This window comes from Micropterus dolomieu, linkage group LG18 (genome assembly GCF_021292245.1).
Source record: "Micropterus dolomieu isolate WLL.071019.BEF.003 ecotype Adirondacks linkage group LG18, ASM2129224v1, whole genome shotgun sequence".
Classification (NCBI taxonomy): Eukaryota; Metazoa; Chordata; class Actinopteri; order Centrarchiformes; family Centrarchidae; genus Micropterus; species Micropterus dolomieu.
The window spans coordinates 7,143,341-7,158,868 of NC_060167.1; the positions used below are offsets into that span (position 1 = coordinate 7,143,341).

General features: G+C 37.8%; 1 protein-coding gene and 1 long non-coding RNA gene across 13 annotated transcripts in view; one reads left to right on the plus strand and one right to left on the minus strand.

Moving 5' to 3' along the window:
• Positions 1 to 4,918, minus strand: part of LOC123987017 — a 40,049-nt gene extending 35,131 nt beyond the window's left edge. For 2 of the 7 annotated variants that reach the window (XR_006829045.1, XR_006829044.1), the window contains exons 1-2: positions 4,674 to 4,917; positions 1,659 to 1,764 (exon numbers count right to left, since the gene is read on the minus strand). This is a non-coding gene — a long non-coding RNA (uncharacterized LOC123987017). Of the gene's footprint in view, positions 1 to 1,658; positions 1,765 to 4,673 lie in introns of all 7 variants that reach the window. The other 5 variants (XR_006829043.1, XR_006829042.1, XR_006829047.1 and 2 more) reach the window with 4 other exon arrangements.
• The window catches only part of LOC123987013 (electrogenic sodium bicarbonate cotransporter 1-like), a 75,485-nt gene extending 61,664 nt beyond the window's left edge, over positions 1 to 13,821 (plus strand). For 3 of the 6 annotated variants that reach the window (XM_046075526.1, XM_046075527.1, XM_046075528.1), the window contains exons 21-27: positions 405 to 477; positions 1,356 to 1,424; positions 1,599 to 1,772; positions 2,943 to 3,104; positions 4,725 to 4,818; positions 6,355 to 6,434; positions 10,898 to 13,821. In XM_046075526.1, coding sequence (XP_045931482.1) covers positions 405 to 477; positions 1,356 to 1,424; positions 1,599 to 1,772; positions 2,943 to 3,104; positions 4,725 to 4,818; positions 6,355 to 6,398 — 616 coding nt within the window. In that variant the 3' untranslated portion in view covers positions 6,399 to 6,434; positions 10,898 to 13,821. The remainder of the gene's footprint in view (positions 1 to 404; positions 478 to 1,355; positions 1,425 to 1,598; positions 1,773 to 2,942; positions 3,105 to 4,724; positions 4,819 to 6,354; positions 6,435 to 10,897) is intronic. The other 3 variants (XM_046075523.1, XM_046075524.1, XM_046075525.1) reach the window with 1 other exon arrangement.
• The last annotated feature ends 1,707 nt before the right edge of the window (positions 13,822 to 15,528 follow it).

The window sequence follows — 15,528 nt, forward strand, 5'->3', positions numbered from 1 at the left end:
TTTTGCCTTTTGTGTTCATTAACAGATGGTAAAGGTACTTTACCATCTTCCTGTTTGATTTTCTTCCTGTTTTTAGAGTTTTTTGTTTTTGTGTGGTGAAGTTCTCCACGACCTCCCGATGTGTCAGCTGTAAGCTGAACTAACAAACTCTTGTCTTGCAAGACAATGAAACATCTACACCAACTCTGAATCTCCTACAAGTGTTGTTGGGTTGTCTTGGCTTTGGCCAAGCTGAATGAGATTTGGGGAATCATTGACATCCTCAAATAATCAGCCCCATTATTCAAGCTTTTCTGGGACTTTGTCATTGTTTGTAAAAGAGGTAAAATATGTCCAAATCATGAAACAGTCATTTGAGTTTTGTTAGCATAACTATTTTTCCCCCTCTTTATTTTTTTTTGCAGAGAGCAGAGGGTCACTGGTGTGTTTGTGTTCATCCTGACAGGACTGTCTGTATTTATGTCTCCCATTTTAAAGGTAATTAATCAGAGATTGTCTTCTGATTTGCATCTGTTTGCAAGTCTCTCAAGTTTAATCTTTTCAAGGTGACTGAGCTATGCCAGATGTTGGAAACGAACATTAAAACATTTTAAATGTTCCCAGTACCTGTAATTAACCTGCTAAGTTATGTATTTACTCCAAGGCTCAAAGAGAATAGCTGGTCACTGTGAAACAAAAACAGTTGGATTTAGTAATAGTGGTTGTACTATAACAGAGCACCAATGCTTTGATGTTTATCATGAAAATGAAATAAACATGTCAAAATAAGGTAATTATTCTCCTCTTACTACCAAAACTAGGTTTATTTTTTGGATCTCTGACTAACAGTCTGAAAGGGAGATAAATAAGCTGTTATTTCTGTATCAGTCAATCAACTAACTCTCCAGTTGGCTGCTACGCTGCAGTGTGTGAGATCAGAGGTCAGCGGCCAGTGGAGCACAAAATCTGAGTATAGATTAACTCCATGTTTGACGGTGTAAAATGTGGGATTATTGCAGACTCAGCTATTGAGAGAGACATTTCAGTGGTTAATGGTTGTGTTTGCCACACGCAATAATAATAATAGCAATAGTGAAACTTGTGTTCTATAAAGATGTTAACATATTTTATCTTTAAAAAAAATAATACCAATGTTTTTAGCTCATCAAACTAGTTAACATCATTAACAATTTTTCTTCACATTAACCTTAAATATTCTGCTTCTATTGCTTAGTGAAAGCTACACATTTTAGTAGAGTAGAGTTGGAGTACACAAAACCACGTCTCACAGTATAAATCGCAGTAATGTGTTCTGAACATGTGCGTTGTTTGCTTTTGATTGTATTTCTTCATTTTTCTCTCTCTTTTTTACCTAGTTTATCCCCATGCCGGTGCTGTACGGAGTTTTCCTATACATGGGAGTCGCCTCTCTTAATGGAGTTCAGGTAAATTACCACCGGACACGTGTCATGTTAGTAGTATTTATACGTCAAATCTTGAGGCTGACCTCAAGATTTTTGAATATCAAAATATTCAAAAACAATGCAAGCCAGTGACTAGCTGTTACTCATGTGTCGCATCTAGTGCTTCCTGTGATGTTTAGCTCTGTCTGTCTGTAGTTTATGGATCGTCTCAAGCTGCTTCTGATGCCAGCGAAGCATCAGCCGGACCTGGTTTACCTGCGACACGTTCCTCTCAGGAAGGTTCACCTCTTCACCTTCATCCAGATCCTATGCTTGGCTCTGCTCTGGGTCCTCAAGTCCACTGTGGCTGCTATTGTATTCCCTGTCATGGTAAGAGACATTTATATTAAGATTAAGAAGTTCTGAAGCTGCAAATTAGTTTTTTAGGAACTTCATCCAGTGGCCTTCATCAGGGGGAGTTTTCTAAGTTGTCATGTAGGTTCAGTTGTTATCACACGACCTTAGTGTAACAGGTGCATATGTTAATCCAGGCCACAAAAGCTACAGCTGAAAGGTCAGAAAAAGTTCAACTAAGTGGACCATGTGCTCTGAATCTTTTGTCAACCTGCTATTTTAAAGGTCAAAAATAAACAGTCAACAATTAAGCTTATATTCATTTTAAGAGTTCATAGTTAGTATGTGCAGCAACCAAAAAAAGTGATGATGATATGAAACAGAAAAGAACATGTATTGGTAACTCCAACCAGCAGTAATTTTCAATTTATAATCAGTTTTCTGTCATCCTCTAAAATGAATGAGTCAGATATGCGCGAGCAAAGATAAAAACAGCTTAATCCAGTCAGCTTGACATGATCAGACTGAATTATGGCGACACTGAAGCACTCTGACATGTAAATGAAGCTTATCATTGATACTCAGAGGATTATTTATTTGAGTGATAAACCAGTGACGATTGTCATGATGTTTTATGTTATTACGGTTCAGGGTCATTGCAGCACTCAAGGCATTATTATGGTATTTATTGTACTTGTAACTGTACTTTGTGTTATATTTATTGTTTTTAGACAGGAAGTGACTGATTACAAATCACTCACAAACTGTACCTCGCCTTGTTTCAAGGATTTAAAATATTATTATTTATCAACTGTGATGTGTCAAGATGTGCTTCATTTATCATTTGTGTTACTTAAGGTACCGAAAAATATAACATTAAAATAAGCTACATCTTCTTTTGACACATATAAAGTATTTTTAGTATTTGTTATTAGGTTTAGACCTCCCAATTATCAGTGTATATTGTTGGCTTTTGCAGCTTTGGAGATTTAAAATTGTCTTTATTAATCTCTCATCAGCGCATATTTAAAAAAAAAGTCTGTTGCATATTTACAGTGAAGTTAGAAATGTACAATATACTGTACTGTATTTAAACTCCATTTAATGTGAAGGGCTCCATAGACCAGACAGATTTTTTAGTCACACCAACTCAACAAATAAACACTGCCTCAGTCCACTCTAATCCTCTGGTTCTTCTGCTTTTAGATCCTTGCTCTGGTAGCTGTCAGAAAAGTGATGGACTACATGTTCTCCCAGCACGACCTCAGCTTCCTGGACGATGTCATCCCAGAGAAGGACAAGAAGAAGAAAGAGGACGAGAAGAAGAAAAAGAAAAAAGGAGGCAGCATAGACAGCGACGCTGAAGACGTAAGGCTGTTTACAGTTTCAACCCCCACTGGGAATATACTTTTTTTCCTTGCAGAAACAAGCAAATGCCTGATTGTCCATCAGTTTCTTATCCATTGTTTTAAATGATAGCCCATTCCCAAGTCTTTCAACCTCACCTACAACCACCATCCCTCCTCCCAACTCCCAGCTTTTTTTGCAGCAGCAGCATGTTTCATCAGAGGTTTGGTTTATCCACAGGCTAACAAATATCCAGGTCTACAGACGTCGGTTTCCTTCATGCACCTGCTTTCTCATGTTGTAGAGTTTGTCCTTTCCTCATTTTCAGTTGGTGTAAAGCAGTTTCCCCATTGAGTGAAGGTTTGCTAGAAAGAAAAAAAATCTTGGAGATAAAGATACAACAGTGCAAGTGCCACTGTCTCATTTTGAGTGATTGTTCATGCCTCCTCGATGATAACGATAAACATCCTGCAGATCCTGGTTTGTGTTTTGGCAGTGGAAATCAGAAGAGACAGGGCATGAGCAAAGAAGAAGCAAAAAGACATATTTTTGCATTTCAGATGTCTTTAGGATGATTATACACAAATTGTATCAGACAAATTTCAAACGTGAGCCAGTCTTCACGCTTGCCGTTGCAGTGTAAAAAGTTTAGATTTTAAGTGACTCAGCCTGGAAACTGAAACATGGGTCCACTCAGTTCCTTGTAACCGACACTCAATCCAGGACCCATTATACTTTATTTGGACTAATTGTGTTGGGAGAGGTCCCACTGTATTGTCGCAGGTCTCTGGTGTGTGTGTCAATGTCTCTTATACTCGTGGATCCAAGCTGTTCGGATTACGTTGTGCATCTGAATTATGCGGCTGCCCGTGTTTGTGTTATCCCTATATGTCCATTTTCGGGCCGGGGTTTAATTAGCTTCAGGCCTGATCAATTCGGGTCTGTTTTTTTGAAAGCTCACTTATGGACACCGCCTTTGGGGAGGTTTGTCTTAATGGATCAGTTTCAGGTACAGACAGATCAATGAACTATATAAACGAATAATTTTTAAATAGTTGAATTACTTCGAGATTAAATCATATCAGTCGCCTTGCTCAATTTCTGTGGATCGTTTAGCAGAAATGTACGACATCTTTAGAAGAGCTGCTGTGTTTTTCTAGTTTCAAATTTCAAAACAGAGATCACTGACAGCCCAGTGGTAAATACACTTGTCCAGTTCTGGTGGAAAACTATCAGTCATATATATCTTGTACAGTCTTATTGACTCCTCTCCCAAGCTGACACCAATGAGTTAAACTGTTATTAAATTTATGAATGGGTGCCCTTTGATTCACAGACAGGCAGAAAGGTTTATATGATATCTGATTTTTAGCTGCAGCAGAAATCTCTCCAGTGCTGTATTACATTGTGTCTTTTACCTTTGGGAACCAGGAAAGTACAAAATGGACCCAGAGACACAAGACGCATCACCACTGGCTGTTTTATAATCAGTCATTTGTATTTTTCAGTTGCCCTTTCTGTCAAAATAAGTCACAGGTTTAGTAATATAAATGCATTTGTGTGTGTGTGTGTGCACTCGTGCTAACTCACCGACACCACCAGTAGTCCGGTCTCAGGATGTGTGTTTCCTCTCTCCAACAGTCTGACTATCCTTACAATGAGAATGTTCCCAGCATTAAAATCCCCATGGACATGATGGAGCAGGAGCCCTTCTTAGGTGATAAGGCGTCTGACAGTGAGTAGACCCAAGCTACCTGCAGCACCGGAGGAAAAACTACTTCTTCCTCTTGATCTTGCCCGACACTTTTGCTCTGCTTCCACATTCAGTGTCTCTGACGACTTCTTTTGCTACTAAGAGTTGATACTGTTGCTCGTTTGTCCTTCACTCACAGCATGAAATAAACATGTTTTTCCTTCTTTGCCTTTCTTTTTCTTGTGTTCCAAAACATGCATGAAATTAACTCACTTTCTTCTCCTTTTGTACTTTCATCTTAGATTATGATGTGTTCAAATAATTTTAATTTAATTTTATTTCCCTTTTGAAGGCTTGCTTGACCTAACCCTTTTTTTCCTTCAGTTTACAGTTTCAACTTACCTGTTTAAAATATCAATTGTTGAGTTAATGGTTCTTGTTGAATTTTGACTTTGTTGTAGAAATTGCTTGTTTAAAACTATTAGACTATTAGCACACCTGCAACTAATGTTTGCCTAATATATAAACTATTTGTAATTATTTTGATTAAAGGTATAATTTGTAAGATATGGCCAGAAATGTGTTTTAAAATGTTCAAAAAAGTATCTTAAGATCATCAATAGAGTTTGAAGTAGTAACTGTTCTGATGTTATGTCAAAGGCATCTATGTATTGTGTTGCAGAAATATCTATAAAGATGCTACTAAGTAAGCATGCTAACCAGCTAACCGCAGCCCGTCCTGTGTTATAATACCATTTGTGCCTCGAGAGGCAATAGTATAGCACAGGTCACCCCCTATAGTTTCATCTGGGATATATGTGCGATGCATTGTGAGGCTGACATATTTTCAGGAATCCTGTCAGTCACGAGATTCCTGGGTATTCCCATGGAATGGGAGTCAATTTCACTGTTCATCACAGGACTGGGACAGGACAGTAAAAAAGTCAAAGGGAGCAGGCAGGACAGGAATCATAGATCAGTTTTACATATAAATATGCAGTTCTAATATTTTTGAAATTACATTACATTATCTTTTTTAGTCTAATAAATAAACTCAAAATGTAAAAACAGGAAATATTCTTAACTATATTAACTTAACTATTTTCCTTATCAAACCAGTACACCTTCTGAATTCTCTCTTTCACCAAACTAATTGCCCTGTTAACACAGTGTAAAACCACCAAACCCTTTCCACTGTTCCAACAATCACTACATTAGCTGCACCGCTAACAGAGCTAACTTGCTAACAGCAGTTATGACCTGTGACATGCTGCCCCCTATTTTTCAAGTTCAACAGGTGGAGAGTAGTCTCAATTCTTACAAATTGTACTTTTTAAGTAACAGTTAACATTTGAACAAAATCCTATTTACTACATTAAATAAAATACTGGCTTCTCATCTACTTTATCACTGCACACAAGTAAAAACATTTCAGAATATTGTCAACTACCAGTAAGTAGTACTAACAGTAGATTTGGGTAAAATCTGTCCTGAATATAAAGTTTGTGTCAGAGTGGATCAAATATATTAACTTGGCTACATGTACACAAATGGCTGTTTTTGTTTGTTCTTCCACAGGAGAGAAGTCCCCATCATTCCTTGAACGACATACATCGTGCTGAGCAGCTTCGCTACTACCAGGCCAATTACTTGTCCAGGTGAGATGTGTGTGTGTGTGTGTGTGTGTGTTGGGGGGGGCAACATAACTAGCTAGCAATATAACTGGCTCTGATTTTCTTTTTTAATTCATTCATGGCTGTGGCATCAAAGGTCAGAAGGCGAGCTAACAAGCTAACATATAATGCTAGTCTGAACTTTAAAGGCCATCTAGGCTAATTAAGTTACCTATGGCTTTTTTTAGTGGCTGACAGAGTTGGCATGTTTCAGCTCAGATGCCTCCCCTCTCATGTCTTCTATTTCGCATAGGCTTCGCCCTCTAATGCGGCATTCAGACCAACCGCGAATTTTCTCCTCGCGAGGCTTTCCTTGCGTGAATACATTCGCTGCAAGGCGATTTTAATGCGATAACCTGAACAAACACAACTCGCCATTACTACAACTGTATGAACCCAAAGTAAACATTTTGCTGTGATTAAATAGCAATAAACGGATCAAACTGATGCCGAAATAACTACAACATGATGCAGATTTGTTAAACATATGAATTCATGCTTTGTCAGGTCTGCCAGCAGGACAACAACTTCTAAAATGTTTGTTTTCTGAATGGATTTTGGATCGATCAGGGCTATGCTATGCTAACTTGGTCACAGTAAAGTGCAATGATAGCTGGAATAAAGTTACAGACACGTTTTCTGAACTTACCAGGTAGGTCAACCTCCTCGCTTTCTTTTCTCCAAGTAATGTCCAGTTTTGTCCGGTTTTTATATAAATATGAAGTTGTAGTCCGACTAACAGACTACTAACGACGCTAACAACAACACTGAAGTGAAGATAAATCAACGTTGAAATCCCAAAAACTAAAGTAAAAAGCTAATTTAATAAAAGCAGTTAACTTCGAGCTCCTCCCACGAGTAAATGGCGTAGTTGTCAGAGCAGAATCCAACTGACTACGGGTGTTTATTTGTCCAATGGTTGCAGCGTTGCTCCCTGTTGCTCTCCCCCAAGTTTAGCAGCTCTCAGCCGGCCAGCAGATTTTTATCAGTACGGGTGTGCGTGCGGCGTCCGTAAAACGGGCTTCGTCCTGCCGGGGGACCTCCACCCCCCATGCTGGGTGCGCCTCCGACCTAGCACGCCAGCCGAGCGCTCACCCCCAGCTCACGCTGCTCTTTCTGCGACCTTCTCTCCCACGAAGAGAAGCTGCGCTGGGCGGATCATTTTGCCGGTAAGGACGCAGTGGCGTGGCGGTTCAACTGCTCTCTTGACGAAGCCCTCGACCTGTTTCTATCGGATGAGCAGGAATCCCCAACGGCTCCCCGCTTCCCCCGCTCCAACTTCCGGTGACGCCTGCCTCAACGTTGTTATGTTGCCGCAGCGAGGCAAGCGATCCTTAAGCTACAGAGATGCTACTGTCAGGCTAACGTTGAGCTAACAGGTAGCTAACTGTAAGCTAACGTGTAGCTGACATGTGGTCTGTCCCTGGATCAGCCGACCAAGGAGACCCCATGTGTCCACGTTGCACCACATTAGCTGCGCCTAATGACATCTAGCAACCGGTTTCATTGCTGGCCGACCCTCGTCGGTCAGATCGGACTACTGGTAAACTATGGGTTGAAAAAAATCTGTGTGTGAAATCTTGTTGCTCCTTTTGTGGAAGTTGTTGAACAAATGCTGACTGTGCCTGTCTCAGTCGAACCGGCCACACCAAGCACACATTTCCCACACTGTGTGAGCCAGCTGCCGTTAGCCAAGTGGCTAATGTGCAGCTTGAAACTTAAAGCAACAAGCAGTACACTCTGTTCACTCTCTGTTCACTGCTTGTTGCACTTGCTGCAAAGCTGCACATCCTTTCTCCCCTTGCCCCCCTCCCTGACATGGTCAGGTGGCTGGCCTGAGCCCACACGAATGCCTCCCCCCGCCCTGTTCCTTTGCCGGTCGAGCAGCGTGCCGATGAGTGGCATAACAGGAACATGCTGCAGCTGGCCAGATGGTTTTCATGCAGTCTGGCATCGATGCCACAAGCAGAACCAACTTCCCAATCTGTGATGCATTGTGGACATTTACGACGTTTTTTTTTGTTGTTGTTTTGTTTTGTTTTTTACTTTTATTATAGTGTTTTGTTCCCCTTTTTATTTGGCTTTGTAGAAAGCTGAGTAATAGAGAAGACGTGCAAGAAAGGTACCTGGTCAGACTCAATTGGGGGTCACTGCAGTCACATTACATTTTAAAACCCTTGGTCACCCCTATGTTTATTTTTTTTCATGAATGGAATCAGCTGAATTACAAATGCTCACAATGCAAATTACAGGTATTTAAGTAATAGTTTAAAATACGTTAAATGTTCCATAATGTTCATGATACATCTGTCTGAGTGTACCTGTGTAATGTAATAATGTTTGTATGGTTAATACCAACAACTGAATTCTCAAAATATAGATATCTGCCTCTATTTTTAACTTTATCTTAAAACTAAAAATCTTTTTAAACTCATCAGGTGGTGCTGCTGATTTAGATTTCATTCAGCAGTGAGACACATTTAGTTATTAGTAGTGATAATGGTGTGAAACTATCCCAGTCTATGTGTCACCATTGACCTTGTCACCCTTAGTAGATCAAGGCGAGTGTATGTTGCGTGCTAAACACAATGTGCTTCACTGATATGAGCTTAAGAGGAGACAATCAGTCTTAAAGAGGCAGAACAAGCCTTGTTTTTTGGGCAAATATTTAGAGCCTTGATTATGATGCTCACAAAGAGATTATGTTTCTCTGTCATGCCCACAACCTCTCATTGTGACCAGGATCCACTGGTTGTATGAACAAGGTCACATTTTGTTCTTGTATCACCCCATCTGCTCTACGCTTGTCGGAACACTGCTGACGGAAGAGGATTAGTGTTCGGGACAATGTGTGAGAAACAGCTGTGATCACAGCACATCTGTGATGCAAACAAACAACTTGGCAAGATTTCTTTTTCTAATTGGTCTTCAGCTGTAGAGATCAGACTGACTGACAAACATATTCTACTCACTGTAATGGAAGAAGTGCTCAGATATTTTACTTACCCAAAAGTAACAATACCACACTGTAAAATTGCATGTAAAAATACAAAGTATTTACAACAAAAAAGCACTTAAAGTATCAAAAGTAAAACTATTAAGCAGCAGAATGACCCCTGTCATTATAATGCTCATATATACTAGCTTGTCCGATTATTATTACTGTTACATTACTATTAATGTTGCAGCCGATGAAGGTTAAGCCTTTTTGAACTACCATATTTTATATACACGTTACCATTTGTCAGTTCAGCTAGTTTTCTGCTTAAAATTTTAATCTGAAATGTAACCAGTAACTTAAGTTATCAGATAAAGTACAATATTTCCTACTGAAACATAATGGAAATACTCAAGTAAATGTACTTAGTTTCTTTCCCCTACTGTCTACTGAGAGTATTGGAGTTTATATGAACTTATTGAAAATGCGTCTTCAACTGTCATTTTTAATTTTATATTTGAACTATTTAAATTTTTTATCGAACATGTGTCTGATATTGATACAACAGCTTTAATTGGTTCCATGCTGATGAAGAAACTTCTTTAATCTCCTCTCCTGACTGAAAATCCAGGTAAAATCACAGAAAGTCCATCCGTCCATCCATCGTCAACCGCTTATCCTGCGTACAGGGTCGCGGGGGGCTGGAGCCAATCCCAGGTTACATCGGGCGAAAGTCGGGGTACACCCTGGACAGGTCGCCAATCCATCGCAGAATCACAGAAAGTTTTACCCATGAAATCAGACTGGAAGAGTTTGATCTCATGTTACTACTTACTCAGGCATTTCAGTGGTCTGGCCACATGTCCATCAGAGCCGCTGATATTGGACAGGGCTTGAACTGTAGTGACATACTGGTGGTGTTGACCCCCCCCATACACAAAAAAAAACAACAACAAAAACCTAATCCTGTCTCCACTAAGACTGAAGCCAAATTGCTTTGATCTCAGATGACCTCAGGAACCATCACACCACAATCTCTAGTTGTATTTCTGCTGTGATCAGAGACCAAACCACAATGATTTATCTCAATAGTGCATTCCTGTTTATCAAAATATCATTTTATACAATACTCTTTCTGCATTTAGAATACAAAGGAATTTTGTTTCAGGGTTAAAGTACTGAGGCATAAGACTTTAATTTAAGAGGTGTCCTTTCTGGTGTCTGTTTGTATGTACTGGAGGTGTTTTTAGGTACCTTTGTGTTATTTATTCACCTTTGTGTGTTATATGTGGAAAGTTTTTTATAGCTTCAGCATGGGTGAATGCCCAAGCCAAAAGTTCCGCTTTGTGGGACAATAAAGTTAATTTTGAATCTTGAATCTAATTTCGATTATTTTGACATTTCCAATTTGATACTTTGATGCACAACATTGAAAACTGGTCAGCTAAACTAACCAGCTGATTTTTTCACTTAACATAATGTCCTAACAATAGATTAATTTGTGTTTCAGCCCCGAGATGAGTCCGCTGAAGTCTGTGCCTCAGATTAGAATAGACATGGACCCAGACGACGATAATTCATTCTACTGGAAGAGAAGAGGTTCTGAAACGTCTCTGTAGAGCACCAAATCCTGCAGCACCCGCAACACAACTATCTATTTTACTCTACTTTCCTTTCAACGTTTTCAAGACCTTATTCTTAATTAGGAGGTATAGGGGAAAAAAAGGGAACGCACCAAGGAACAAACACAACGATACATTTCTAATAATGAAGCTATTTTAAGGCCATTTCTTTCCTCACAGTCTTCTCTTGGTAGTTTATCTCACAGCTCCACAGTAAACAGTCTGACTCAAACACTGTTAAATGTAACTCCTTACTACTCTTCTATGCAACTCCTCCCACACGGCGCTGATCAACAGTGAATGCTGCAGCTCTCTCGGACCACGCATGGACTGCCCTTCCTGCTTTTTTTTATATAAATATCATCTGTCCGAATTTTTATATAAATTGAATTACTCTAATAACACTTTCCTGTAGCAGGAAATTTATGTTTTTTATAGCTCTACCTCTTGTTTTAGATTAAATGCTTATTATGAACAAATGCAACATGTTGATTTTTGACGCAGCATGGGGTTTTGATATTTTCTCTCTGTCCTCTTGTAGAGTTGATATGATTCAATTTGCTGTAGGAAATGTGTGCAAATAGATCTTTTAAGTTAATTAACAGTTAACTAACAATGCACATATATATATGTGCAGATGAGGTAAATATTTTTATTATCACTTTTGGTGCAGTCTTCATTGCTTCACCTTCTCTTTCTAATTTACTGAATCTTTCACACGTTCACTTCAAAGCTTTTGTTTCTTGTTTAAATTAAATCATGTCATTATCGTTTTTCTTTTTTTTGTAATGAGTGTGTTGTGTGTGTATGTTGATAACCTTTTCACGTGTCCTTCATTTTTGTCTTTGTGGGTAGAAAACAGTGAAGCGATTACATAATCATCCAATTTTTCCTCAGCCAAACTTAAACTCTAACTAGGAATGCATATCATATAATTGCTTGTGCTGCACAAACTACTTTACCTAAGTGGCTTATAAAGATTGATCCTGACTGAAATTATGGTAACGTTATGAAAAAAAAAAGAAGGGAATCAAATCCAAGTAAGCTCCATCAGCTGCTGTTGGAATTATCTGATGTGAATATGGGATCACGTTTTTGTTTTATACATTAAATAATTAGGATGTTAAGTCTTATGGTCTAATACTCACATGTCATATTGTACGTACAGTGAGGGAGTTATTGGTCACTGTTATGATTCTTCCTGTTCATACAGGCTGTGACGTGATCCCTCCACAGAGGAACTAAACTCAAAGTTATGTGGGACAAATGCTGAACCTAATATGAGGCTTCTGCTGTTAAAGTACGTCCAGACATACAAAGAGGCTGGCAGTCATCGGTTCAAGTTCTGGTGGCATGGTAAATTATGTCATAAAGAATTGCAAACCTTTTTTTTGTTGTAGAAAATACGACAGAATAAAAACAACCTGAAGTATTTTTTTCAAGTTGGACACTGGATAAACTTCTCAGCTTTCCAAAGTCACCACTGGGCGCTTTGAGTGTTGGTGTGTTTTTAAGGTCCAGTGCACAATTAATGGAAGCTTGTTGTTGTTTCCAGTGTTTGAATCTGTATAATGTAGAAGAGGCCTGAGTCAAACAAAATCTTCATCCTGGTAGTCATGTGTGTCAAGGTTCATTACTGGTGTGATGCCCTAGCAAGAAACCCATAGACCAGGACATATCCTCCTGACTCGGCTTAGCAAAGAAACACACAGAGGGAATTTCATTAATAAAAAAAGACCATCATGTTGGAGGATACCCAATGATTTTTTAAAATAGAATACATCTTTAGAATACATTTTTGCTCAGGATTGTACATTTTGTCGCCCATCTTTGCACAGTGTATAGGCATTAGAAAGATTTCGTGTCACGGCCAGTATGGAAAGGAGGAGTGATTGCAGCGACCAATAATTCTGTCTATTTTTCTTTTGTTTATTTTGTGTTTGTTATTATTATGTCTTTTGGACCAGGTATGTGTATGTGTATGTGAAAGCTTTGATTGATTGATTGATCACTGACAATATTGCATGTGAGTGTTACGTTCAGACAGACTCTACATAAAACTTCAAGTTGTTTTTAGGACTTAAACTACTAAAATAAGAGAGAAGATGTTGTAGGGAATGCAAACTTCACATTTCCTACATAGTGTCTGGTGAATCCACAGTCACATATAGAAAGGATCACGCCTCTCAAATCTGATAACTTGACTTGTATTGGCCAGTATTATCTACATAGTTCATTATAACAGTATCCCCACTTCAACTCTAAAGGGCACAGTTAGCACTTTCTCACATCTAAGCGGGTCACAGATTTAATTTGACCTTTCTGTCTCCATCACCACTATAAAGAATAAAATTAAACCATGTGATAAATGAGCCGCCTTCCTCGTCTGCAAATCATGTACATAAAGGCACGTTGGCTCAAACCAAAATGTAACAAGTTACCCTGTACCTTCATGGTCTTTGTGTTTAATTTGTTTCTGTCAAGTTGTTTCAGTTCATCAGCCGAAGTAACGATATCATTTGTACTCCACATCAGTGTTTTTAGCCGTCAACAGCAGACAGTGGAAACAAGTGTGACTTAATGTCTGAGACATATAATGTGGGGAGTTGTTAGTTAAAAGTGTGAGCATGTCGAACAGAAATCATGAAATTAAATATAATGTTAGCGTACGGGATACTGATATGTTTTTTTGTTTTGTTTTTTAAATTAACTTTTTTTGTGACTTTTTAGAACAGGTGAAATGGTTTATTTTAGAATTTATATTTTTCAAATGAAATGTATATTGAAAATAAACAGAATGATCAAACCGTGATGGTGTGCTGATTTTTCAGTCCAAGCGGGTCGTAATGTGCAAAAACCCAACAAGAACTGCTAGATATTTTGTTGAAACAGTTAGCCGCTTGACAGAAAATTAATTAGTAATTATTTTGATACTTGATTCATCGTTTAAGTAATTTTTCAAGCAAAAATACCAAACAATTCCTGGTTCTAGCCTCTTAATTTTAGTTACTACTCATAGGACGAGAAGGAATATGAGCTGTAGAGGAGCAACAAATGTAATTAAACAATTTTAATATTTGATTTATCAATTAAGTCATTTATCAAAGCACAAATGCTCAATGGTGTATGGAGATTTTACTGTACAAAACAAGCAATTTACAAATTGTGATATTATTATATAAATGGACTAAACAATCAATAATAATTCATTTCAGTCCATATGAGCTGTGTCCCAATTCCATGCTAAATATTGTAAAAGTTTCAAAATAAAATAAACTCAAATATTTCAGACTTCAAGTTCACTTGATTTCTGAGTGTGCTGTTGATGGACACAGTAGAAGCTTTACATTTGTAGAAAATGTTACTTTTCATGATGTGATTAATGTCCATCTGCTGTCATCTTTTGTAATTACCTGTTCAAAAATCTGAAAGCATACAATGAATATTATTATATTGCTTATAATGTAACAATTAGAATACAGTATACAATCAAGGTAAATATCCTCAGAAAATAAGTCCTTGCATTGAACATACCAGTAGTGGAGTAAGTATTCAGATCATTTACCTAAGTAAAAGAACTAATAATACTCGGCTCCAAGTAAAAGTATTGAACATTTTACTTAAGTAAAAGAAAGTATAATCAGGAAAATGTTCGTAAAGTATTAAAGATAAAAGTATTCAAAGCAGTAAAATGTTCCTTTTATTTGTATTATTATTATATAATTAGATTATTATTACTCATTAATGTAAAAGCATTATAGTTGTTGAGGTGGAGTTCAGTATGAACTATTTCATATCAGACTGCAACTAATGACCTCACAATTACTGAAACTACATTTGAATTATTAAAATAAAAAGGAAAAGCAGCAAACCCTCATGGAACCATGAAATGTTTTTACATGACTTAAATGATTATAAAAATAGTTGCCAATTAATTATCTTGATTAATCAACTAATTGTATCATCTGTACTTGTACTTACTGTTAAAAAATATATTATAAGCTCTTCGTATGAATTCTCAAAGTAGCTAAAGTTTTAAGATAAAAAATTACAATATTTCCCTCTGGGACTAGATCAGCTCTATATGAAAAGTGCAATGAGGTAACATCTGTTTTGAATTGGTGCTATAAAAATAAAACTAAATTGAATAAAATTGAACTGTAGTGGAGTGGCATGGAAACAAAATAATCAAGTAAAGTACTAAACAGGCACACACAGAGTTTAGTTTCAGGTCAGTCAACTCCATAACTCATTGTGAACATTAAGGTGTTACATTATCTCTAAATTAAACCTACTATATATTTATATTACTTAACCCTTCCTTGTCTATGTTTTATCATTTCCTGATCAATACATCAGAAGGCTATATGTTACTTATTCCGTTGCTCCCTCTAGCGTCTGTCCAGCTGCATTACAACCTACGGAAACGAGTCATCAATCAACGCCGGTGCTCCTGACGTTGGCAGATCTTCATCAAAGTCCAAATTAGGAGTTCAAAACTCCGCAATTGTTCCTCCAC